This window comes from Pipra filicauda, unplaced genomic scaffold (genome assembly GCF_003945595.2).
Source record: "Pipra filicauda isolate LSUMZ 115617 unplaced genomic scaffold, ASM394559v2 scaffold4_size7858003_pilon, whole genome shotgun sequence".
NCBI classification, from domain to species: Eukaryota; Metazoa; Chordata; class Aves; order Passeriformes; family Pipridae; genus Pipra; species Pipra filicauda.
In genome coordinates, this window is record NW_024104643.1 from 3,126,669 (window position 1) to 3,153,016 (window position 26,348).

Sequence of the window (26,348 nt, forward strand, 5' to 3'; positions counted from 1 at the left end):
ATAGTTGTGCAATGTTAAGTTACAGCCAGGTCTTAAACAATCAGATAAAACCAGTCAGCAGTAAAGCACATACACTGGAGTTTCATAAGGAAATGCTTTTCCTTGTTTAGGCAAGTACCTATTTTATTTTAATTGACTTTTCCTGTTGCAGCACAAAAATATGAACTAATTTTGTTGGACAAGTTTTTCCTCCTTTCACTGTTTAACTTCGTACGAGCACTTGCTAGCAACTGAAAATATGTTTGAAATGCACTTTTATCTTCAGGTAAGGAATTACTGTCACGTTAATTAAACATGAAACTTTGTTTTGTTTTTTTTTTGTTGTTGTTGAACAGGTCATTAAGGATTTCTATTTGATTAACAGAAATTAATTCAAAGTACAAATACACAGATACTATAAATTTGACTGTATAAATATTTTAAGTATTTTTTAAGTGAGCCTCTGGAAACAAATAAATATTTGGTCCTCCTACGATAAAGCTTTAAATACACATCACAACATTTTACAAAGATGCTTCATGAGGTAAACATGCCAATACTTGGGCAGTAACTCATTCTGCTGCCTTCTCCTTCTTTGCAGCTTCTGATTCTGGAATGTGAATGATTTTTGGTGTTTGTCTTCCAGTCATGACTGTTTTTCAGCAAGTTTCTTCTACCATTAAAGTACTTAATTTGATGTCTTAAAAGATGCTTTGGTTTATTGCCTATGTTTACAAGTGTTCGTGTGCTTCAGTTTGCTCTTAGTTTCTTTGTGGATCTTACAGTCCGCTGGCTGCTGATAATCTTTTCTCCCCAAGGCCTTTAGTTTTTGCTCACCATATTTCTACATGCATACTTGTAGTCATAACTTTTTTCTGGTTTTCCTATTCCTGATTATTAAAACTGGGTGTGGTGTTTTCCACGAACTTCCCCACTTCTTAAATCATACCTCCGTATCTGCCAATCCAGCTTAAACCCCACCAAAGCCATCAGTATCCGAGTACACGCATGTTCCCAAGCGTGTTCAGGGTGCTCATCCTTTGGCTGCCCATTGCTGACAACACGTTCCTCTTGTGGTGCGAAGAGGACTAAACGTCAAACATCTGCATTTTCTGCATCTTCTTCACTTCTGTTTAACCCTTTCCAGCAAAAAAATTTTCTAGTGCAATTTGTTTCAGCTACCACAAGCAAAGATTCATCCTCGCCACCAGAAATCCCCTCAGTCTCAATACTGCAGTTCATATCCTTGCGTTAGTTGGAGAGCCTGACTCTTCTGGAGCAGTCCTGCTGCTGGACGTCGGCTTGTTCCGAAGGAGGAATTCCTTGGGTGAATGTGGACACGTTCGGCTGGACCGCCTCGGGGAGCCGCCGGGGGTCGCTGTGCGCGGCTGTCCCGGGCGCCGGGAGCGGCTCGGCCGCAGAAAGGCGGCGGGACGCGGCCATGGTGCTGTCGGCCGTGCAGCAGGTGGTGGTCTCGGCCGTGCTGGTGCTCTGCGTCTTCGTCGTCATGCCCAGGATATTCGGCGGAGGAGGCGGCGGGCGGCCGGGCCGGTCTCCGCGGGGCGGCAGGGCCGCTCCGGGCCACTACGATCCCCGGCAGCACGGCAGAGGTAGGAGCCGCGGCCGTGCCCGGGGCCGCGCCGCCGTCGGGGCTCCGTGCAGGAGCCGCCCCGGTCTCGGGCGGCTGGAAGGGAACTCCGGGAACCGAGGAGGCTGTGCCCTCGTCCGGCGGGAGGCGCCGGGGGTTGTACACGGCCTGTGGAGGGGGAGGCCTGGTCAGACAGCTCCGAGCTGGCCTGTGTGCGCCTTAAACATCCCCCACCCCCTCCTGTGGTCTGCTTTTCTGGTTCATCAATGCTTGGATTTTCGTCTGTGCTGTCTTAAGAAAACTGCTTTTAAATGCAGTATGACGAGAAGCGCCCGCAGGGGCACAGTCGGACCGATGGGGAGCTGGGAGGTGTCACAGGGAAAAACTCTTTGCCCGTGTTAGAGGTGCAGTAAGGAAGCCAAGTCTTACTGTTAGTAAAATATATGCACAGTCATAAAAAAATCTGTCCGGCTATGATTGAAAACAATCCTCAAAATAAAGTAACACTTCACATGCCTGTGATTCTGCTGGTGTACTGGCCCAGCACTGAGTAAAATAAATTTGAGACAGATCTCCTATTCTCACCTGTCTGGGCTCTTCTCCTGTTTGGCTAGTAACTCACTTTGCTGTTTCTTCTGTGGAATAAACTTGGTGCAAGGCACTGGATTCCGTTAAGATTCAACATTCTTCCTCGGTGCCCACAAGGTGTTTCCCTTGCCACGTTCATTTGTATGACTTACAGAAATTTTTTTTATCTGTTATATTAGGTGTTTTAGTAATGCTTCTCCTTTACATTAAAAACAAACAGAACTTAGGGGAAAAAAAGTAGTGGAAATTTATAACTTTCCTGGCTAACTCATTTTAGGCAATTCTAAACACTGTTTGAGTTCTCTTATCACAAAGTACCAGCTTAGGTTATCAGAATTAGATTACTTTTTTTTCTCTCATAGTTGGCAGAAGCTGTAGCCAAATAGTTGTTTCACTGGTAGGTGTAACTTAATTTTTTTCTCTACCTGATTGTGGCTGTATCTTGCACACTTGAATTCTGTTACTGTGAGTTCTTCAAATGCCACCGTTACAATATTAATTGACAAGTGATTTGTACAATGGTCTTTAGTTTGGGAGTTTTTATAGAATGTGAATCTTGTTAAACCCATATTCAGTGAAATTTGAAAGTGTAAGTCTAGGCAGTCAGTTGAGACATTAGTGTAAAACTTCATAGTCTCTCAAACACCTGCTGTCTGCCTCTGCAAGCATCTGCATTCTTCAGCTGATAGTACTATTTCTTATGTGCATGTCCCATGAACCCCTGATTTAACTACCAAATAACCTAATGCCTAAGTTGAACAATGATGCTAGCTGTGCTTTCATCTGCTCCTTGTTCTGGCAGACAAATTACATGCAAAAATACTGCAGACTTCCAAGGTTGCATGTCTTTACTATTGTGTAATCTTTTCACACTAAATATTTGATTTGCAGAGGTACAGTACTTCTAAGCCTGTGGGAAAATCCATGTAACACTGAATTTACTGTCAAAATAGTGAAAGCAGCAACACACCATGTGTATTTCAACAAAACTTTTTTTTTCTGCAACCAGAAAAAAATTTACAAACAATTCAGTTTGAAAATAACTCCTTTCTTTTGTTAGAGGAAAAATATTCATTTCTAACTGTTTTCAGCATTATCAGTTGTTTCTCTGAATTTGCTTTACTTTCAAGACTAAATTGTAGATTCTTAAATCTACCTTTCTGTGGTTTGCGGAAGGTTTGCCAACGTTGCTATGAAGGAAAAAGCTTAAAACTTGTATATTACAGAAACCAAGCTTGGTTTGAGAGTCTTTGCTACCTAGATTCAACTGTGCATCCTGTTAATGTAAGAGTGATTTTTAATTTTTTTATTTGGATGCAGGGCTGCCCACACTATCTTAAAAGAGTGATGAACAAAGATGATTACACAAGAGGAAAACAATTTAATGGCATTTGTGGACTCCTAATTTCCTTTCTTACTTTGTTGTTTTTCTCTCAATTTAATTTTTAAGGTAGTCCTCAGACAGTTTATCAAGTCCATCGGAATCCAGGAAATTCTGACAGTAGTACTTACCAAAGTATTCAACAGATGAGAAATGCAATGGAAAAAGAGATAAAAAGTGAGACAACAAGGGGAAATGGTAGAGAGTTAGCATTCACCCTCATGCCGTTGTATGCTCTTGGAGTGGGAATGTTTGCAGCATACAAACTTCTTAAGGTAAGCCATAGGAAAAGCATTAAATTATTGAAATTAGAAGGAAACGTAACTGCTTGGCTTGCTTGTTTTTCCAATTCTGAGATCATGTATGTGGGTGTCAGAAAGCCATTTCTTGCTCTCTTTGACTTTGAATGTGAAGTCCAAAGTTAAAGTTTTAGTGTATCTCATTCTTACTTGTGAAGGCTTCTGACTTACCTATTTCTGACACTTGAAGAAGTGAGAATCTTACCCACCCTGCAGCCTCAAATAAGAACCTGAGAACCTTAACAGCGCTGCTATCTGAGGCTGTAACTTAAGCCTCATCAGTACTTCATTTCTTTTTCATTTTTCATAATGAGATTGAGTATGGGAAGGAAGTGGACAATTCCTGCAGAGCAGTTGTCTTTGATTAGCAGTTAGATAGAATAGCAACTAGACTGAACCTTTTATTTGGACTTCTCATTTGATCGTGCATCTGCAACCTACGTTTTATTCATGTGATGGGATGCCTTTTCTACCATTTGTAAATTAAAAAAGGAGAACACATGATGAGTTGTTTTTAAAAAAAAATCAGCCTTGATATGCTTGCCTTCAGGGGAAATAAAAATGAACAGGAATAGGACTGGAGATGGCATCTTCATTTCCGTAGTCAGTGTCTTATTTCACATATGAGAAAAATACCACAGCTTAGCAAAATGAGTGTAGAGGATGCCAGTTTAATATTTAAAAATTATGAAAATCTTATTTTGGGTGGTTACAACTCTTTACACTTGGGCTTGTTGCATTAAAACATAAATATTTTTATAATAATGTGTTTATACTGTAAGAAAGAAGTTTATCTCCTAGTTAACGGTAAGAGAACGGATGCAGTAACCTAGAAGATTTCTTCTGTTCCTTTGGGAAAACCGAAGTTGAAATAGCAACTGCTTTCTTTTAAAGCTTTTGTTAGTCATGTTGTCATTGCATAAAATCAGAAGTGTTAGTTTAAGACAGGAAGCAGGCATCACAGAAGAAAAGTTTCATTACTGTAGTACATTTTTGTGGTTGCTGTTTACTTTCAATAAATTTTTAAATGCATTTTTGTTCTTAATACACAAATAATGATGAAGTTTTTTAACACTGTATTTATTAAAGATGAAATCACATGAAGAAAGTCATTCCAAAAAGGAAAAAAGTACAGAAGACAAGGCAAAGGAAACGGGTAAGATACCCTTTCAGAATGCATATTTTCATACACTTATTGCCTGCTGGACCAAAGCTACATGTTTTTGTTGATGCAGTCCAGGTGAATAAGAACAATCTTTTAAGTTACTTAAGAGCAGTTAGCAACCTACAAAAAACCACTTTGTTATTCTATATATTTGAAACACTTGTTTGAGGTTTGTTTAAATACTGCAGATGGTAATACTCTTTAAAACAGCTATAGTAATATAGTATGATTCTCTGTCTTTTAATGTCTGATGTTTTTTTCACTTAAGATCTGTTGGGTTTTCTTCAGTTTAAATACGTTATAATTATTTGATGGCACATCAAAGTTGAGCTGTTTTCGTATGTTTGCCCCCCTTGTACAGACCCATTTTTAGTGAATTAAACAACTATCAGCCTCTTTTGGTGTCTCCATTCACCAGGTCTGTAATCAGGTTCAGAAGTGATTTGTTACACTGCCTAGTCACCATCCTTGTCTGTTGGATTCTTCTTTCTTCAGAGTTCGGTACAGCTTTAGGAAGAATCACTCTTCTTGATTCTAGTGCATTCAGCGTTAAATATATTTGTGAGGTGTGAGTGGAGAAATTCATGACTGTATATTAAGTATAAATACAGTACTTACACCTCAGGAAGTCTTGGAACTACATAGTTTTTGTGACTGGGAAGGTGAGCTTCACATTCTCATTCAGTTTCTATAAAGGTGTCCTCTGTTTGGGGACTACTGGAGAGAGGTTATTGGGTGGGAGGGATTTTGCTCACACATAGTAAGGCTTCTGTTCTTACCCCCACCACTCCCTTTTCACATTCTATAATTTTACAGATAAAAGAAACTTCCTGTTTTTGAATCTGCCCAACCAAAATGTAAATTAATATCCTTCTGGTATTGTAAAGACATTTCTAACAAAGTTCTCTCTCCTGCCCCCTCTTTCCCTTTTTTCTCCTCTCCCCACCTCCCTTCTTTTTTTAAAATTTTTTTTCCTTTTTTTTTTTTATTAGAGCATCAGCTTTTAGAACTGGAGCGGCATCTAGCACAGACAGAGAAAATGTTAAATTCTTTATTGACTCAGTTGGATCCACTTTCAAACTGGTGAGTGTTTCTGAAACTTCTCAGTGTAGTTTTCTGTAAATTGAAATTTGCCAAAATGTTAACAAAATTCTTAAAATGATCCATATATATATATGGTAAGGAACAGTTTTTAGGAACCTTCTTTAATTAATTACTGCTTTTGTAGCCTTTTGCAGGTAATACCTCTTCTGCAGTTTGCAATCTTTTCTACAGATACCTCCCATCTCTTGTTCACCAAACATTAATGCAAAAGTTCAGACTTGCGATTGTGTTACTGTGGCTTAATGAGTTAAACTTTAATATTGACCAAGGAGACTAATACTGGAAATATACTTAATCTCAGTAGCATTTGAAAGCCATTGTGAGAATTACATTTCTGGTAGCAGAAAGAGTTTCTTTTCCTTTAGATGCAAGTAGAAGAAAAAATTAGTTACCAAGGTATAGCTGCTTATTTTTGTGTTTTGAAATGAACCTGTAAAGTGTGTGTGTATTTCAGTGAAATATAATTTCTCTGTTGTAGTGTGACAAGGGAATCAGTAATATATACTCCTTGTAGTTTTAGAGAAGTTCCTTTCTTAAGAAGCTAGAGCCTTACTCATCTACTAGAAATAAAAATATCCATGCAGTCCATTTTGTGGACTGACATCCTTCATGAAACTCAGGTTAAAACATGCAGAATTTTATGATTGTTCCTTTAGTGTACTTCCGAACTTAATATGTGCTGAAACTGTTAAACAGCAAATCCACTGACCAATTTGCCTGACAAGTTCCTAGTAGTGATGGCCAGGAGAGTAAAGAAAGTCTGAATTAAATGAGAAGAGCCTCTAAACTGAAAAGTTCTGTATTAGGTATTGTTGTACTAAAAATAACTTTGGTTAATTGTTTCTTTCAGTAGTCATTACTCAGCCTTGGCCATTGGGGCTCCAATGTTAGAATTCAGTGACTAAATTATTCAGTAGGTGTACGTGATGGGCTCCCCACTTCTCAAGAGACAGTTCTTCAAGGAAAGCTTGACCTAAATGTGTCACGAAGTTAACTATGGTATTTATCCATGGAAGGAAGTATTTCAGTCTTCTGCATTTTTATCAAGCACTCACTTCCAAGATAATCTTTCAGCTGTTAACATTTGTCTTTTTTTCTAGTGTTAACGCTTTAGCTTGTGAGCAGAAAGATGAAATAATGACACAGCTCCAGTCAATTAGACGACTGATGAAAGAAAGTGGATTGGATAAATCAGAAAACAAGATGAAAGGTACTTTAATTTTCAGATGGGTAGATAACTAAGTATTTTATATTTTAAAAGAATAAATAGATCTCACTATAATAATATTCAGCTCCTGCACCTTAGGTAATTTGTGTGGAATTAGTTTTATTCTGGAGGAGTACCATTTTTCCTGTTTCAGGTATATCCAATTTCAAATTTTTGATACATTATGTTTTTTTAAGAATAGGTGCTAAAAGACATTGAACTGGGATGGACCACACAGTCGCGTTCTCCTTTGTTAAAACAGGCTTTTTGAATGTCAGTTCCTAAGCAGTCTGTTAGTATTGGACTAACTTTAGTCTGAAGATTCCCAAATGAGGACCTCTGAGGCTGTGGGTAATGCTTGCATAAAACACTAAACAGCAAATTGTAGTTTCAACTGAAGACTTCCAAGAGCTGCATAGTAGCCCAAGTAAAAAAATGTTATGAATGGTTCAATAGAAATTTGGGGAAATTTTGCATTATTTGAGTCTTAATAAAAGAGAAAAAAACAAACAGAAAAAATATTCTACTTCTAAACTGACCCTGAAATTTAGAGCCTTTCCAGTAAAGATTCATTTTGATTGTTTTTTTTGTGTATTCCAAGATCTTGGCCACATCTGTAATGAGAAACTTGAAGATCTCATTCAGTCATTTGCTGAACATTCTCAAGAGAAAGAAATGGACAACGGAGAAGATGATTGTTATGAAGATTTGCTTGAAGATTATAGTAATGATTACAAAATAGAAGAGCATGAATTACACGATGAATGTGAAATACATCAGTTGGAGCCAGATGTCCTAGAAGACCAAGAAATGATAAACAAAGATGCCACTGAATCAGAAGTGATGGGACCGAGGAGACGCAATAGATATGAATGGAATCTGCATATGTAAAACTTTAAAAGCTTTTGCATTTCTTTTATAACATTGTATGCACTTTAAACTGTTTTAAATCAACTTAACATGCACTGCTATATGCTTTAAAAAGAGCAGTGAAATACTGCCTGTGCTCATATCTACAACAATTCTGTAACTGACTTCAGTGGCAGCAGAATTTTACTCAGGATGTTTACATACTTTATTTATTTTTCCCTATCAGAATATTTCTGTAATCTGTATATAATGCACTGTAATTACATCTGATGCTTCACTGAAATATTAGAATGTCTTCTAATTGAGACTATAAAGTAGAGATGTTTCATAAATGTTTTATAACTAGTAAGCATGATGCCACTTGAACTGTGACTTTCTTGAGTTCATTAAAGAGCATGCACTGGTGAATTTAGCTCTTTGTGGAAAACATTTCTCTAGGGTGGTACGGAAAGCAGTATGGATTAAGTCTTTGAGATCAATTCATAGTTAAGTTTATTTGGAGAGAGAAATTTAGCTATGGACACTATGTAAAAATAATTATATCTGAGTTTGCAGTCTCCTAAGTAATTATGTGTAGTTTTGTATGTCAATTTAAACCCTAATGAATTATACTGGATCACTTAATTCCTTCCGTACCTGTCACTGGTTAAACTCAGCAACTGTCTAGTAACTGATTAACCCATTAGTACTACATCACCATTTCATGTTTAACACAATAGAATCTCGCCTTTTGATTCATTTAAATACAATTTTTCTTACATCAGAATTAACAGATGTATTGCTACGTATCATTGAAGAACTGTGGGTATGGGGGGTTCTTTTTTCAATACATTATGCCAGCTCGATAGTGGCCTTTTTAGGTCATTGTTAAGAAAAACATTTGTTTTCTTTTGCCAGAATAATTTTTGTCCATACCTTCATTTTTTAGTATTTTTTTGTTCACTTAACACACATGCCTGTGGTACTGCCAGCCTTTAATGACAGGCATTGCCTTAGAGGTACGTTTGACAGTACAAAGCTATTAAATTTTCTGTGTTATAATTGCGTAGCTTTTAAGTAGGCCAGTTATAATGCCTGAACTCTTTTGCCATCCTTATTCTTACAGGAAAATAGCATGTGGATTTGTTTTTCTGGAGGAAATGTACTGTACTTTAAGGGACTAAATCCATTACTGTGTCACTCACTGGAATGGAATTAATTGTTCATTCTGGTGTATAAACATGGTATGTCTTTGGTCCTAAAACTGAATCACACAGGCTTGGAAATAGCAGCAGCCAGAAATACATCCTTAGCGTCAGTGTACTAGTAGTTTTGCAGTACGTGAGATTTTGCCTAACTTTGGAAAACTATGGAGTACAAAGCCAGGGTTTCTTAAAGGGGCACAGATTTTTTCCCCAAGACAGAATGGATGAATCAGAAGTACTTGGACACAATTGAATTTTTAAAAATACCTGATGTTGGTCTGGTCGTTCAGGACAACTGGAACTGTTTGAAAAAGTCATTGTTGCATACAGGCTTTTCTCTGAGATGCTTAATAAAGTGAACTGAATGAAGTGATCAAAGCCATTGATCAAGGGGAATGAGGGAATGGGAGCCAGGCGTGCTGTGCTGCCGAAGTGTTTGCAGAATGCAGGCCAGTCCTGCTGCCTTCCAGGCGCTGTTGCTGGTGTCCTTTTCCGCAGGATTTCCCTGCCCGCGGCAGTGACTGAATCATCGCTGTGGTGGCTTTCATGTCCCCTAGTCTTCGGATGGTGCTGATACTTGGAGCCCTTATCCGAAGAGGTTTGGGCTACTTTGGGGTAATTGCTGTATTTCGGACCCAGGGCACCGTGAGCCCTTTCGCTGCAATTTTGAAGTCTCCGATGCCGGCTGCCGGGGTTTGTGAAGGACTCGACTCCGTGCGGTGTGTACGCGCCCGGCTTTCCCGGCGAGGCTGCGGGGGCCGCCGGGGCAGGGCGGGCAGGGAGAGCCGGGCACGCAGCCGCGCCCCGGGCAGGGCGTAGGAACAATCGGGAATTCCGCTTCCCCACTGCGGCGATGTGCCCCCGAAGCGTGGCTGGGATCGGCCCCCGCCCTCGGCGGCAGGTGGGGCGCGGGCACCCTGGAGACGCGCGGGGGCCGGGCCCGCTCCGCCGGCCGTGCGCGGTGGGACGGCTCCGGTGAGACACAGCCCGGCGGGAGCCGCCTGGTGCCCCGCGCCTCTCCTGAGAAAACGCATCGTTTCCTTGGAGCTGCCGAGCCCATGGTGTTTATTTCGCCTCTTACAGCGTTCTTGTTCGTGATAAAAGTTATTTCGGCGTGTGAACCTTTAAGTACAACAGTGCTTTCTCCCCTCTGTGCCTTCAGGTGGGAGGATACTCCATTTCAGGAGAGGCTGGAGGCCGTGCGAGGGCGTTCCGCATGCCCTGAGGGGGAATGGCTGGAAGTCTGTGCGGGGAGCGAGCGCTGTGCCCATCCGAGGAGGCCTCGCAGCCGTGCCGCCGCTCGGTGAAGGAGCGGGCGCTTGGGGATTGAAACACTGTATGTGGTTAGAAATGCGGTCACCTTCTGTGGGGGATGGTTTGGAAATGGAGCGTCCGATTGCTGGGAACTAAATGGTGGGCTTTAGGTTCAAAACGGGCTGAGTGGAAGGAGAAGCCAGCAGAGCAGGAGATGGCACGAAGATGAATGTCTTTCTGGAGCTGTCGGGGGCTTGCTGTGTGTCGGGAGGGCCCTTTTGTCTTCCTGAAATTACCTGTTCCCAGGGCATGGTGCGAAGGAGAGCCAGCAGTTGTAAGTGAAGAGTACAAAAGGTTTGATGTTGCGAAGGGGTAGCAAATTAGTAATGCTTATATGAGAAGCTATCAAGAAGTGTAAGGCAAAGAGGGAGTTAAGATTGAGACAAAGACGTACATTTGAACAGGAATCTGGTTAAGCATTAGTAAGGAAAGACTGAAATTAAGAAGTGGTGAAAAAGGGAAGCCAGCAACATTTCATAGCTTGCTGAAGACAATACCCAAATTCTTTCTAATGCAATAATGTGGGGTTTTTTTTCCAGAAGTACTTATATGAAAAATAATAGTCTTTCCTGTTTTTCAGTTTGTTGTGAAAGCTATCATTGAACTTGCATGGATTTGGAAGTGAAAGGAGTTGCTGCATCCCCTCGAAGGCAGGCTGAGCTGTCATTGAGGGGAAAGAAATGTCAGGTATGTTAATGGAAGGCTTGTGGTTGTTTTCCTTCCTTACTTTGACATTGTAACAAATATTTTAATCATACTTCAGATGATTCTTAGTTTGAGGTTATAATCCATTCTATAGAAAAGAAAACTTTTAAAGAAGTTTTTGTCAGAAAGGGATAGTTTAGTATGACAACTTCTCAAATGAAGGTGAGAAATTCCAATAAAAACAGTTGTCCTAAAATAGTTGATACTCTAAGTACTTAATTGGGATGTGGAGATTTTAAGAATGAACTATTACTTGCAATTAAAAGCAACAGAGGCTTGAATCCGTACTGTGTGCTGTCTCAGGCTATTGGTGAAACTGGTAACAGGTATGTCTGGTTTTGATTTGCAAGACGTCAGTAATATATAATATAAAAATATAATTTGAAAAGGCATGATTTTAGATTGATGGGTAAAATGAATGAGTGCTCTGCATTCAGAATGAAGGGGCATTTTGTTTTCCTGGTGTTCCTAATGTGCTTTGAGATAAGGCAGGTATGCAACCCCTGCAAGATCACTATATCAGAAACTTTCAGGCTAACTTTTGAAAGTCAGTACAAATAGGATCTTGGATTCTGAAGGCCATTGCTTTTCTTATAGCTGAGGTAAATATTAATATTGTTATTAACACTTGATTTTTCTCACAGATACTGTGTACTTTATGTCTGTGAACTAAAGTTAATTGCTAATCCTCTCTCAGCCCCCAAGCACCCATTTAACTTCCTTATTTGTTGCATGACCCCATCAGGAATTCTTGGAGTTTGACTGCCAAGTTGCTATTTTTTCTTTTCACTTTCATTTGGAATGAAAAAGGACCTTTTGTAAATGTTATCAATTTTATAATGTTAACTTTTAACCAGGTTTTTGAAATCTAAATGCCTGTGTACAACAAGAACATTTGAGGCATTTAGTGTAGGTTGTAAAAGAAAAGAAATGTCAATTTTTCTCTAAATCTCTCATCCCTTTCTTTCTTCTTTCTTGCGCATCTGAGTTTCCAAATTTAGACTCCCTAGTCCATGTGATTCTTGGTAGTTTGAAAAAAATAAATCTTAAATGAAAGTTAGATTGAAACCACGTGCTTCACCCCAGTCTTCAGGATGATTTTTGTTTGCTTTCTTCCTGATTTGATGACTTCTGGAAAAGGAATTACATTAAGACTGTAGCATTTAGAATGTGGTCTGTTCTTTAACTCAACACAGTTGTGATGGTACAGAAAAAATACGAACTTGAGATTTAATGCATTGTATCTAGTCGTAAGGATGAAGATTAAATTGTGTTTGACCCCTTAACGGTTTTATGTACGTGACCACACGGTGGCGGTGTCATTTCGTGCGACCGTACTGCATAGAAACTGTCTTTTAAACCTGAATATGCTGAATAATGTTTTGAAGGCACTAGAGTAGTGTTGCTGAACTTCTTTTTTGGGAGCAGGCCACAAGGGTGTATGGAAAGAATGGAGTTACAGTTTTGTGAGTTATGTGGCTGCTCTCAGATCGTGAAAGATGTTTGGGCACTGCTGGAAATAGCATGTCTGGTCAGTTCAGGCTGTGATGCTGAGATCTCTGAGCTCAAAGGTTTGAAAAGAGATTTTGGCCCTGGTTCTGAACATTCCCGACCCACATTTTTTTTCAGACTAGGAGACCAGTTTGGGGAGTTGTTACTATGTGCTTGCCACTGTCAAGCTGCCTTCCCTGGGGATTTGCTGTGAGCTGTTTTCAGAAAGTCATAGGGGGATAGGTAGATGAAGCTTTGGCTCGAGTCTTTTTTTCTTGCCGTGTTCTTGCTCAGTTGAATTTGGAGATCTATGAGGTACACAGCAAAATAAACAGTGTGAGCTGCCTAGTCATCATCATGTACTTCTACACTAAAGCTGAGATGAAACAGTTACAACAAATATCAGGGGTTCTTGGGTGTCTGAGCTAGCTCCTTGTGAACCAGCTTGTTGTTGGTATTGTGGTTTTGGTTTAAGGGTAGGTTCCTAGGCAACAAGGACAATGTGACCTAAAGCCCTGTGAGCTGTGATGGTACAAAGCCTCAGGAACATGGATTATTTTTAATGTATTATTAATAGCTGATGTGGATGCTATCTGGATTCTTAATGGCTGGGAATCTTTCTGTCATGATGATGAATACTCAGTCATTCAGTCTGATGATCTGTAAGAATCAGCTTTCAATGAGTTCTTTTCTTCCTGTTTGTAAGCAACTTCATCAAGTATGTCAGACAGATAGTTAGAACCATTGGTTTTAAATATTTAAGGGGAAATTGAAAAAGAGAACTATATATTTTAATCCTTATCCCCTAGGTATGTAATCATGTGTCATTCTTCTAGGGCTGGAGACCAGATACACGGGCTAGTCACAGTCCCCGCCCACCAGAGTAAGTCTGCTTCTGTTTCTGATCCTTTTATTTAATTGTGCATTATTAACACAATGCATTTGCATTTGTATTGATGTGCAACTCACTGTTCCATGAAATTTGTTATCATAGGTTTGTTTTCTGTGATTCGTTTTTGGAGTAGAATATTTGATGCATTCTTTACATTGGAATTAAGTTGATTTACGTTTGGTTGAGCTTAACAGTGGAGTTGGAATCACAGAATCACCAAATGGGTAAGGTTGGAAGGGACCACAGTGGATCCAACCCACTGGTCCATCTGGTCCAACCTCCCTGCTCAAGCAGGGTCATCCTGGAGCACATGGCACAGGATTATGTCCAGATGGTTCTGGAATATCTCTAGTGAGGGAGACTCCACAACCTCTCTGGACAATCTGTTCCAGTGTGTGGTCACTTGCACAGTAAAGACGTTCTTCCTCATTATTAAAAATAAGAGATCGTATTGCTATTAAAATAGTTTTAACTTCCTGCAGGGTACCATGCCTAGATCTAGGGAAGCTGGGAGATTCTGATGAAGAGGTAATTATAAGTTAATTCTGTGCTGAATAGTTTTTAGAATTCATGTGTTGCAGGAGTTGGTAAAAATACCACTCTGAATGTAAAACAATCATGATTGCTTGTTGTTTTTTTCCTGTAATTTTAGGATGGGGACTCTTACATACCGTACAGTGGAAGCTGTCCTCATACATGCCAGCTAGATTCATCTTCAGATTGGAGAATGTCATTACAAACGCCATGTGCACAGCATCAACATGTCAGTCTGTCACTACAAATATCTTTATAATATGCCCCTTTAGTAGTAATTTAGAAAAGCATACATACCTTTTTTTTTTAATACAAGTTCTCTCTGTTTTCCTTCTGGTTAAACTCATTTCTCCAGCTACTGTTGGTCAAAAATATTTTTGTCAGAGTAGTTTTTAATGAGAAGCCTCTATCAAAAACCTATTTTCTTACATACCTTAGCTGTTTCTTGTTGGTTGATACACTTATCCTTTTGTTGTAATTATTTTTAAGATATGTATTAATAGCTAGTTTTATTAACAATTTGTCAAAGGAACTGAAAAATATAATACTTTTGAGATGTTACAAGCACTGAGTATTGCTTCTATGGAAGAATTGTTACTTCTGGTGAAAAGAAAACTTTTGGAGTTACTTGCAGACATTTCATAGGATTTTTCTTAAGGCTGTTGTCTAAACCAGAACTGTGACATAAACTTTGGAATTATGTTCAGTTTGTCATAGCTCTTTTATTTGTTACAATTTCCTGATCACATGTTAGCATTTTTTCCCGTTGGATGACTAAGAAACTTAATCACCACTAATATTAGATTCTTTATAAGGAAAATCAGTAGCTCAGATACTAACATTTTGGGTTATAGTGCAGTAAAGCATTGTTCAGGATCAATCTCTACTGTAAAAATTTGAAGAATTAATCTGGTTATTCAGCTATTACAGTTCCCTGAATGAAGGAAAAATTTTCATTTAAACTCTTATATTTAAATTAAATTTGAAAAAATGAATACGACGAGTTTTTGTTTGATCATGATACATATTAATTTGTTTTCGTTTAAACAGGTGTCTAGACAATTTGGTCATAACAACATGGAGGTAAAGTAGCTGAAAAAATATAGACTGATAGAAAACATTAGCAGTTCAATACTATGGTATATGCTCTGAAAATGTAGTATGTTTTAATGTCTTTTATGTGACAGGAACTAGCTTATTGGAGAAACTTTTTAATCTGCAGTCAGTCCATCAGTATTTTGAGTGTTTCATATGTGATAATTAAAGGGAAAATGCTGAAGTACAAACATTATTCTGTTTATATATATTTTCTACTATTGTATATTCAAGAGATTTGATACATAGAACTTTAATTCAGAAAGAATGCTACCTACATGGTTATTTTTTGTTATAATATGCACCATATATAATCATGGCAAAAGTCTCACAAGTAGTAATATGTTTTTGATTCGAGTGTGTCATGGTTTAATCCCAGCCAGCAACTAAGTACCACTTGCTCACTGCCCCACCAGTGGGACTGAGGAGAGATTGGAAGAGTAAAAGTGAAAAAGCACTCCTGGGTTGAGATAAAGACAGTTGAATATGGAACGCAAAAGCACAAAACCAGAGCACAACAAGGAATTAATTCACTGCTTCCCATGGGCAGGCAGGTGTTCAGCCATCTCCAGGAGAACAGGGCCCCATCACGTGTGACAGTTACTTGGGAAGACAAACATCATCACTGCAAACATCCCCCCCTTCCTCCTTCTGCCTATTTTATATGCTGAACGTGATGTCATATAGTATGGAATATCCCTTTGGTCAGGTGGGGTCAGCTGTCCCATCTGTGTCCACTCCCAATTTCCCATGCACCCCCAGCCTCCTCACTGGTGTGGTGGTACAAGAAGCAGAAAGGGCCTTGGCTCCATGTAAGCACTGCTTAGCAATAACGAAAACATCTCTGCATTATCGTCAGTGTTCAGCATAAATCCAAAACATAGTTCCATACTAGCCACTGTGAAGACAATTAACTCTGCCTCAGCCAAAACCAGCACAGGATGCAGGAAATAACAATTTTCTCTCTTTTTGGAAGAACTAAAAAATAAACCTATTAAAAATCCATTATTTTAAAAATATTTAATGTATGTAAACCTAAGACATATTCTAATGAGTTTTTAAAAAAAAAACCCGGAAATGTAACTAGAGGGAAAAACGGTTTTGAATAAATTTGTACATAACCTGCACCCCTTCAAACAAATAATATAGTTACTTGCAGGGCAGGACTCCAAATTGGCTGGAGTTCAATGTGAATCTGCCAAGATCACAATTTTGTGTGTTTCCCTGTAAAGCCAAATAGTTTCTCAACTTGAAAAAAAAATTGGCTAAGTGTTTTTTGGTCCTTTTTAAATAAGGGACTAAAAATGTGTTACTTTCTAGAATGTGTGCCCAAATAGGTATTTTTGCATGTCTTAAGATGTAACTGTAAACATGGAACTACGTATAGATTGTTTTTGTCTGTACTGCATTGTAAATGTGAAGTGCAAACATACTTGAGTTGCTATAGCCTTTTTAGGTCTGGATACTTACAATTTCACTGCTTGCTTTACCATTGTTTTAAAAACAAAGTTCATACATACAGTTCTGTCTAGCTGCAGGAGTGCTAATGGAGGATTGGCATGGCTTTGTCTGTTTCTCGGGGTCTTTCTCCTTCTCTGCTTTCCTTTATCTCTTTTTGCTTTCTTTCTGCCTTCATTTTGTCTTAAATACCGAGCACTCAGTGTGCTGGAATGTACCTTCTGTTTGCTTACCCTTTTTTGCTCTCTGTCTCTCTTTTTTTGCCTAACTTTCTCCCCACTTCTGTTTTGTTGAGAAAATTTTCAAGCTGTTCTGGAATACTTTAATATATTCCTCTGAGCAGCCTTTATTTCTGCATTGCTTGCTTCTGGGGCCCTGACTGAGGTTTCCTTTAGCAAGATACATTCCAGCTTCTTCAATAACTGTGTAAGTAATCTTCCCAAAATAGGTCACTTTTGGAAGAATAATTTAAACATAGTCTTATCATTTAGGAATTAACCAGTTAAATGATGTGACTCCTCTCTTGAAAAGCAAAAGTTGGCCTTTCAGAAACATAACTCTTTTTGGGTTTTGAGAAATGGCTTTCTAGAGCAGGACTGTTACACCGCTGTTGCAAGATGAATTGTGTCCAGTAGAGATGCTAGATACGGTCACCTTAGTTTTGTTGGCACTGAAGGAATATAACTTAAACATTGAAAGTGTTAATTATTGAGGGAGAGAAAAAAGAATGGCGTCTTGGCCTTCTGACACTGCTGCTGTTTCTACTGATCCCAGCCTCCATTGTGTGGAGCCCTAAATGGTCGTAAATGTACTTAGCCTTTTCAGCTGCTCTTGTTCTAGGGAACAAAGTCCCAGTGCTCATACTCATCTGCCATACAAGAATATTAGAACTTCTGACTGAAAAATATCCATTTGCCCATTTTCAGCCATCCAGAAACAAATATCAGACTTTCAATTTCAGTGATCTGTAGCATCATGTTATAGGGTGGAACCACTGAATTTGGCTTCTTTCTTTAAAGAAAAAACTAAGTAAAACTACTTGACTGTGTATTTTTTATATTTAAAAATGGTAGAATTTGAAAAACTCAATGAAAATTAAGCTTGAATATGCAGTCATGCAGTCATGTTTGCATTTCTTCCTAATTTGAAGCATCATGTCAAGAAGTTTCTGAAGTTATATTGGATAGGAATTAAACTAATGCTGTTCTCATTCAATAGATCAATAAGAGACTTCTATATTGATTACTCTTTGCTTTGACGTTCTGTTTTGGAGCAGAAGACAAGACCAGAAAATCTACCATCCCCAACAGATGGATACAAACTGAAGCATTATCAGTGTGAACCAGATACGAAGGAAGAATATGAGCAATATCCTCAGAGAATTGCAGAAAAGAGGAAGGACCACCTCCAGTGTTCAGATGCTTCAGTAAAGGTAGCTGGCAAAGTAGTAATTAAATTTTTAAACAGCAAATGCACATTAGTATTTAATTACACTTTTGGAGAAGGTTGCATGTGTGTGTAATTAACTTCTTCCATGTTTTTACTGTAAAGAAATAGAAACATGTAATTTCAGTATTTAATGTTGAAGAGGAAATAAAACATAGGAAGCTTGTTTCAGTTGTTCCAGAGCAAGAAACTGAGGTGCTCTGACAATTTAAGTATGTTTGTATTCTCTGTTAAGAAAAGTAACACATTGCCTTCATAGTGCACCTCTAGCCTGAGCATGAGGATTAGCATGACTGTAAGGAAGAATTTACAGCCTAAGAAGGTGAGAGACAGTGGGAAGATCTTGGTAAAATTAATTCAAGCTTTTTTATTTTTTAAATATAGGATTATTATAATTATTATTCTATTAAATTGTGACTTGTATATAGCACTTAAAAAAGGAGAAATGAAAGATGTAATCTGTCCCTGAGGGGAACTACTAACATTGAAAATGGAAAGGAATATGGGGTTAAAATAATGAAAGATAGTTATCTATACTTTTTGCTTTGATGTTGTATAAGATGTGCTGCAGTTGGACTGCAGGCTGTATTAATTCTGCCAGGTTTGTTTTGTGTTTTTAAATTAAAACTAAGATGCAAAGAAGGGAAGATCAGTGGAGAGAAACTGGAAACCAAAGGGGTGAAAAAAAGCAACTTTCCTCTTGTTCAGGAATATATAGCAGAGAAGGGTGGTTGAACAGGGAAAGATACATCACTGCAGGTGTAAGGAAGCAGGAAACATAAATAAGCAACAGCTATGAGGACTGGCCAAATGCTAAACTCTGCTGTGAGGGTAGATGACCATTTAAGAATCTTAATGAGAAGTTAAGTATGCAGATGTTCAGGGAACATATTGTGCTCATTGCTTTTCAGAGAAAAGGTTTGTGGTGAATAACAATGAGTTTACTGATTTTATTTGCTTAACGTTCAGTGGAATGAAAAGGGAAAGATCTTACATAGGACAAAGATTATGTTTCACATATTGTTGTTATCATTTTACACATATTGTTGATAGCTTTAAAAGAGATTTGTCCTCTCAGAGTCAGGCTTCTAGTGTTCAGAAAAAATTGGAGAACCTGCAAAACCCTATAAATATTCCATGAATAAGAAGTGAATGAAAAAAGGATCTGTTATTTTGTGGTTTAGTTTTATGTTTGGTGGCAAATGAGAGCAGCCGAGTTAATCTGAAAATGAAGAAATGGATGGCAAGTGTATACTGGGAGAAAAAAAGCAGGACTGGCTTTTTCTGGTGATTTTAGGTTCCAGAAAGATTTTCGCTAAGCACTAAAAGTACGTGTGCCAGTTCTTATCACAGATTTTAATATAATGTCTATCAGAACAATTTTTTTGTGTTAGACATTATCATTACCTGGTTAGATTAATGAATCAAAACCTCTTTAGATTTCAATACACTTATTTTAATTGATTAGTGGAAGTTGTAATAATTTTTCTTTTCTGGAAAGAAGCTGCTTTTTGAGGAGCACTGCTAACAAACCTACTCTTTCGATTTCATTCCCTTGTTACCTCCTTCCTGACTTCTGTAAACAGTCTCCTTTGTCCGTTTTCTTCATATCCTTCCTGTAGGAGATATTTCTATAATACGCTGGGACTGATTTACAAGTCTCTTAGAACCATTCAGCAGCCTGCTTTGGCTTTTCCCTATGTAGACTATATTTAACTTCTTTGCTGGTCACAAAGCAGCCTCACTGCAGTGGTGAACTTTGAACTATGTGCCTAACAGCAAATCCACTGCTTTCTCTTGGCTGTTCTTGAACAGAACAGAAAAAGGATGAGCTATTGTCTTCTCAGAGGTACTACAGTCTGCTTTCTCTGACTTGTTGCTGTTTTTTCATAAAGCTTGTAGGAATACACTCCTTTTGAGCTTTTTTTAAAATTTATTTCAGTGTAAATGAAAGCTGGTAAGTATTCAAAAGAGATAAGGAAAGATTAGAGAGCAAGATTTATAAGTTCAGTTTCTGTTGAAAGCTATGCTTAAAAAATTCTTTTTTAATTATCATGAAGTAGAAGTAGTAGAGACTTTAAAGAAGAAAGAGAAGGACTTTTAAATGAATTGTTGAGGAAAAGGTGTGTGGGATTTTTGGTTGTTTTTCTTATAATTCGTTAAATTTGATTTATAAAAATATTGTATTTTTTGTGTAGAGTAAACAGCTTGAAGATGGACATAATGATGGTCTTATAGCTCTTGATGAGAAAGCTCTCCTGCAACAATGCTACACAAACAAGCCCTATAATATGCAGCACAGTATAAGGAAATTGGAAGCTGTAAGTATTTTGACTGGTATTATGCTGTTAACAATCTGGATATGGAGAATGACTTCCCAGATATTCAGCAGAAGTTATGCCTTTGGTGATTTGGTTCTAATTTCTTTCAATGGGAGCTGAACTGAGCAACCCAGTGAACATTTTTTAAATCTTATCTGCAATGCTTTTGTTTTATGCAGTAATGTATATAACTGAGAATGAAAATTATGAATAATAAATACAGATATATTCATACAACTAAGAATAACTGAGTGATTTGACTGAACCCGAACATAGTGTTACATTCAGTGCCAGGAGCTGGACTTTGATGATCCTTGTGGGTCTCTTCCAGCTCGGGATATTCTATGATTTCCTCTGATCTGTAGCTTTTAGCTGAGCCTGTGTTCCATGATCCATGGATTCCATGATTCCATCAGCTCTGCTGCTAATATTAGATTAAGTCAGCAATGACTTTGACCAAGTCTTCAAGCTCCAGGGATGGAGCTGCTACAGCATCTCTAGCCAACGTCTTCGTCTTCATGTCATACCCTGCTGTCCTTGAGAAGTTCTTCCTATTGCCTGTACCAAGCCTCCCAAGGCTCAGTGTTTAACCTTCACTTCCTGTTATACCGTTGGCTACTGTCAAAAAAAGTTTGGTTATGTCTTCTTTGTAACTTCTCTTTTGTCTCAGGATGTTTTTAGAATGCCTCATAGCTGCTGTTTTTGCGAACTAAACAAACCCAAGCTCCGTTAGACTCTCCTTTCAATTGCTTTGGCTCTGATCCTCTGTCAGATCCTTTCCAGGTTTCTCTCATCCCTGTTGATCTTGGGAAGGGGGGAGCTCTGAAAAATGGAACAAGTATGGCCTCACTAGCATGCATAGAAGGGAGTTAAAACTTTTCTTATATAGACGTACCCAATATGTTTCTTTAATTCCTTACATAGACATACATTCTACTCTTTTTAGGACTGAGCCATTAGGATTTCTTGCCCATCTAAGGTTAGCTCTTGAATTAGGATCATTTACAATGATGAAGAACCTTGATTTGATCTTGCATGATTCAGTATTTGCATATGCAAAGTGATAGCTTTCATAGCTGTTTTTTGAAAGTGTTGTTGAGCAGAGTTATACATTCTAACTTTCTCGTGGAATATTAATCCATGAGAAATTTTATGATGTTTTAAAGTAAATAATAATTTTAATTTATTTTGTTTGCTCATGACTATGCACTGAAATTCACATCATTGCAAGCCTTTATTTGATTTCTAGTCTTGTCAAAGTGAATGCAGATGTTTCACTACTGGGGTCACTATTCATTTTCATGATAAGAAAATCTTTTGAGAAAGTACTTTTATGAAGAACTTGAAGAAGCTCTTATTTTTAAAATAAGATTTGAAAATTTGAAAATATACTATAGGCTGAAGATAATGGAAAAAAGTCTTGAAGTTCACTAGAGTAACTACTTAGTATCAAATCAAATAAGATGAAAATACTGAGAAAGGGAGCAGTGCAGGACCACAAAATAGCAGGTACTCTGCAGCTGGTATGCTCTAAAAGGAAGTCAGGAGGTGTCTGAGCAAGGTGTTAATGGGACCTTCAGAAGCCCTTTTGTTATTGATTAGCACACATGGTTACATAGGTTGACTCACTTTTTCTAGCAGCATCTCTTAGGTTCTCCCAGGTTCATGCTTCTGATAGCAGTAAGAATAATGGAAAAAATCAGCAGAAGTGACTGCGTGCATATTAATTCCATTGTGTAAATGTTGCTTCAATTGCTGCCACTTGATTTTAAAGTGCTTTAAAATTTTGCTTAAGAATACACAATGTTAACATGTCCTTTTACTGTAATCATTACCAAAAAGTCAAATGTTAAAGTAGAATTTCTCCTAACTTTTCTATAGTTTGAGATGAAAGTTTATAGTATATGTGTAATTGCCAATAGATGACAATTACTTTTGAAAATAAGTAATTCAATAACCTTTGAAAAAGGACGGTTTTCTCTTAATTGTCATATTTAGGGAACAACAGTTACTACTTTCTAAACAGTGAGAGCTGCTGCAAGTTCAGTGTTTGCATTCTATGTTTTTGTAAATTCATAGTAGAGCTTTTGTCTAAGAGCTGAATGGAGGATGTTCCATGGAAAAGTACATTTATTCATAGTATTCATTGAAATTCAATGTGTAAGCTTTCTTTTTATTTTTTTTCCTTTTTTTTTAAATCACATTCTTTCCAGCATGCTAACTGGTTTGGGCCTATAAGCCAAGGTCCATGGAATATGTTCTGTTTTAACAAACAGTGCTCTTTATTATCCCTATGTCCTCCTTTACATCATGCCTTTTAATACATCTGTTGTGACAGTTAATGGGCAGAATCAATAACTCAGAATAAAGCACCCTGTAGTTCTGATAGCTACAAAAATGAAATACGAAAACAAACTAAAAAGCCCCCTATTGCCTATAATTCAGAAATCTTTTAAGGTCTAAAATCAGTTTGGGATAACCAGCAGCTGGTCTGGTGTTACATTAGTTATTTGGGTTTTTTAGATTTGGCTTTTTTTTGACTAGTGCCAAGCAGTATTTATTTTGAATGATGTGAATTTTACCCATAACATCTCTGTGGAATTGGAAATTATCTGTTATGGTTACCTGGTGTCTGGGAACCACCTTTCAGATCTTCTTCATCCGTGGAAAGACTTGATCTCTCTAGAATTTGGTTTGCACACAAAAATCGTGCAGAAAAAATTACCAATTGGAAAAACATCTTAATTCTTTAGTTTCAGAATACCTAAAAAAAATATCAGAAAGGTTGCATAAACCCCCTAAGTAACAATAATCTCTGTTTTCTTATATATAAAAATTGTCTTTTGGAAAAAAAAAGGCAAATTTAAGTTATGAAAAAGTTTAGAAATCTGGAAGATAAAACAAAGAGATGCTGAAGTCTGGTTGTTGCTGGTGACCTCTATACTGTTCTGGGGCATCCTCTTGTGCTTCGGTTTCTTTCTGTGTAAGAGGTGTTGATCAACATCTGCACACTTTACAGTGAGCAGCACAAGGTTATGATTCAGTATTACTTTAATAAAAATAATAGGTTCATGTTAAATCCCCTTCCCCCTTAGGATGATATTTCCTGAAAGGCTTTTCAGATTGGCCTGTCTCAGCAGAAAATTATTGTGGCATGCAGGAGAGAAAAATCTTGCACTGAGACTAAAAGAATTTTTTTGACTAAATATTGCTGGAGGTAAAGTTTCATTCTCAGAGTTGGAATCTGTGTCAACCATGAAACCTGGAATAGTGTGATTTTCCTCAGGCTCTATTGTACTTACATAATGTCTCAGAAACAATACAGAAATAAGGATGCTGCCTGTCAGTTGAAATAGTAGAATTCTCATATTTATTGACAACTAATATGCATAGACAAATTTAGTGTGTAGCAGAGAATATTAATGCATATTTGTTATGCTAATAGAACACCATTTAAAAAAGATGGAAAAAATATTAATTGGGACATTGGTAAGATTGTGACCTCTGATGGTTAAAGAGTAATTTATTATTTGAAGTACCTGATGTTATATATTTCATTTGCACTCAGTCAGTTTTTCATCGCAGGAGGATGTTGCTGCAGAGAGGAGAAAACAGGCTGTAGTAGAACAAGTGATGGTGGATCAGTTATGTAGGTAAGTGAATTTATGATATAAAATTGCATTTTTCCTTATACAAGAATTTAGATCTGTGTGTGGCTTTTCTTGCTTAAGAGGTGTTTTGGTCATCTTGTTCCAAGTCTTATGCAGTCATATGTAGTAGTATTGCTTGCAAAAATTCTAAATTAAAAGTCTTTTTAACATAACTTAAGAGATCTCTATAAAGTGCTATGTGTATGTTAATCTTTTTTCTGAGAATAATTTTTAATTTTATACTTGAACCTATTTTAAGGGATTTAATAGCGCTAGCTCACAGAAATAACCCTCCTGTACCGCAACAAAATACATGGATGCCTGATGTTACAAATTACACTTCTTCGGTATTTATTGTCTTTTCTTGGAATCTTAGCTTTATTAATACTCCTTTAATAATACTGACACAACATCTTTCAGGCATAAAGGAGTATTATACCAGTGTTGGGCAGCTGGGAAAAAAAGACAGAATGATAAATCAAGTTGATCAAAATTGTACAGTAAGGCTCTCCTAAATTCATTGCTGTCCCTTTAGCTACAAGAAAGCATTGCTTCTGTATGGAAGGATCCCCCTATTTTAAGCATGGTTTAATAATTCAGGGCTTTATGCAAGCTGTCTAGTTATGACAATATAGGAAGATGCAAGCTAGTTTAATATAGTTTCATTTTAGTTTATTCTTGCTAAGAATTATCTGTGGGTACGTCTACAGTATGTCGCATTCTGTGCCTATTTTACAGTCTCTGTAGTCATCTGCACTGGTATTTTAGCCCATCAGATCTTAAGACTTTGAGGTTGAAATGTTGTCGCACTCACCATTTTATTTTTTCTTTGTTTTTGTTACGATGGCTGTTAAATTACCTATATTGTTTAAAAGTCTGTTAATGCTTTTATGTTACTTAAAAGCTGAGATAAAAGGAAGGTTGCCTGAGGGAAACAAGATTGTCATGAAACATAATGATAAATTACAAGTGTCATTGTAGCAGGATTAAAATTAGGCAACTATTCAGTGTAGAAATCCCCAGTTTTTAAATAAATGCTTGGCCTGTGTCATACCTCTTTAAAGATTGTTACAGAGATGATCTTAAAAATACACTGGTTATGTTGAAGTGTTTCAGTACGACTATGTAGCATTAAATGTACAGCTTTGTGCATCTTAGGTCAAGAATGCTCATTCTATGTTTAACCTACTTCAGCTGCTTTGCTTTATTTTTCCCATGTATTCTTTCTGCTCTGAACCCTTCTACTGATAGTGTCAGACCAATATTCAGTAGTGCTACAGTTGCATCAAGATGAAGTTTTAATTTAAAAAATCTCTCTGTTTATGTTACAAGTATAACTGTGCCAGTACTGCCAAACTAATTGTTATCAGATAATTGGAGAAGAGTAGTTCAAAACTGTTGAATGAAAAAAAACCTATTAAAGGAAACACAAGGGTGTTTTGAATATATTTTTTTTTTAGTAGAGCCAATTTTGCACTTAAATCAGCGTAACTGATGTGTGCAAAGATGGATCTGTATAGATCAAGAGAGCAGGTTTAGAAAACCATAATAGCTGTGCAAAATTATTTTTTTTCCTTCTGATAACCATTTCAATAACAACAGGCATCTCATTTATTTTTAAAAGGTCTTTTGTTTACTTGCTGAACAGATAGAGAAAATATCAAAATGTTCAAAAACCAGTTAATCTATTTCTTTTCTGCTTGATGGGACTTTGAGATCCTATCAGCTCTGTAGTCAGCGCTTTGAGGAAGGAAAGGAAGTGCCAATGTTTTTGTTGGATGACGGATTGGATGGGGCTCTGAGCAGCCTTGTCTAGTGAAAGATGTCCTTGCCCACAGCAGGGGAGTTGGAACTAAATGGTCTTTAAGGTCCCTTCCAACCCAAACCATTCTATGATTCTTTGATGATGTCACTGGCCACTATTAGAAACTACTGTCACTGATCTTGGTGGGAGCCATGTATGAAGAATATCACTGGTGGAATATTTACCGAAACAGTGGAAATCATGAAAAAACCCACAAACCTTCATAATACTAAGATTTATTTTATATCAAAATATGTAAAATATACTTTAAAT

The 26,348-nt window shown here is 37.6% G+C and overlaps 2 protein-coding genes across 5 annotated transcripts in view; both read left to right on the forward strand.

The window, feature by feature from the left end:
- The first annotated feature begins 511 nt into the window (after positions 1-511).
- On the forward strand, positions 512-9,738 carry CCDC107 (coiled-coil domain containing 107). Its single transcript, XM_027747785.2, has 7 exons — positions 512-523; positions 1,235-1,589; positions 3,606-3,811; positions 4,925-4,991; positions 5,993-6,083; positions 7,205-7,314; positions 7,913-9,738. Exons 1-7 carry the CDS (start codon positions 512-514, stop codon positions 8,200-8,202), a joined length of 1,131 nt encoding a protein of 376 aa, XP_027603586.2. The 3' UTR covers positions 8,203-9,738.
- A 585-nt stretch (positions 9,739-10,323) lies between these two features.
- The window catches only part of CAPS2 (calcyphosine 2), a 31,502-nt gene continuing 15,477 nt past the window's right edge, over positions 10,324-26,348 (forward strand). For 2 of the 4 annotated variants that reach the window (XM_039386714.1, XM_027747774.2), the window contains exons 1-10: positions 10,324-10,426; positions 10,528-10,701; positions 11,260-11,366; positions 13,712-13,758; positions 14,250-14,295; positions 14,420-14,530; positions 15,352-15,384; positions 18,131-18,286; positions 20,499-20,621; positions 24,207-24,274. In XM_039386714.1, the coding sequence (XP_039242648.1) occupies positions 11,289-11,366; positions 13,712-13,758; positions 14,250-14,295; positions 14,420-14,530; positions 15,352-15,384; positions 18,131-18,286; positions 20,499-20,621; positions 24,207-24,274 (662 nt within the window). In that variant the 5' untranslated portion in view covers positions 10,324-10,426; positions 10,528-10,701; positions 11,260-11,288. Of the gene's footprint in view, positions 10,427-10,527; positions 10,702-11,259; positions 11,367-13,711; positions 13,759-14,249; positions 14,296-14,419; positions 14,531-15,351; positions 15,385-18,130; positions 18,287-18,559; positions 18,623-20,498; positions 20,622-24,206; positions 24,275-26,348 lie in introns of all 4 variants that reach the window. The other 2 variants (XM_039386713.1, XM_039386715.1) reach the window with 2 other exon arrangements.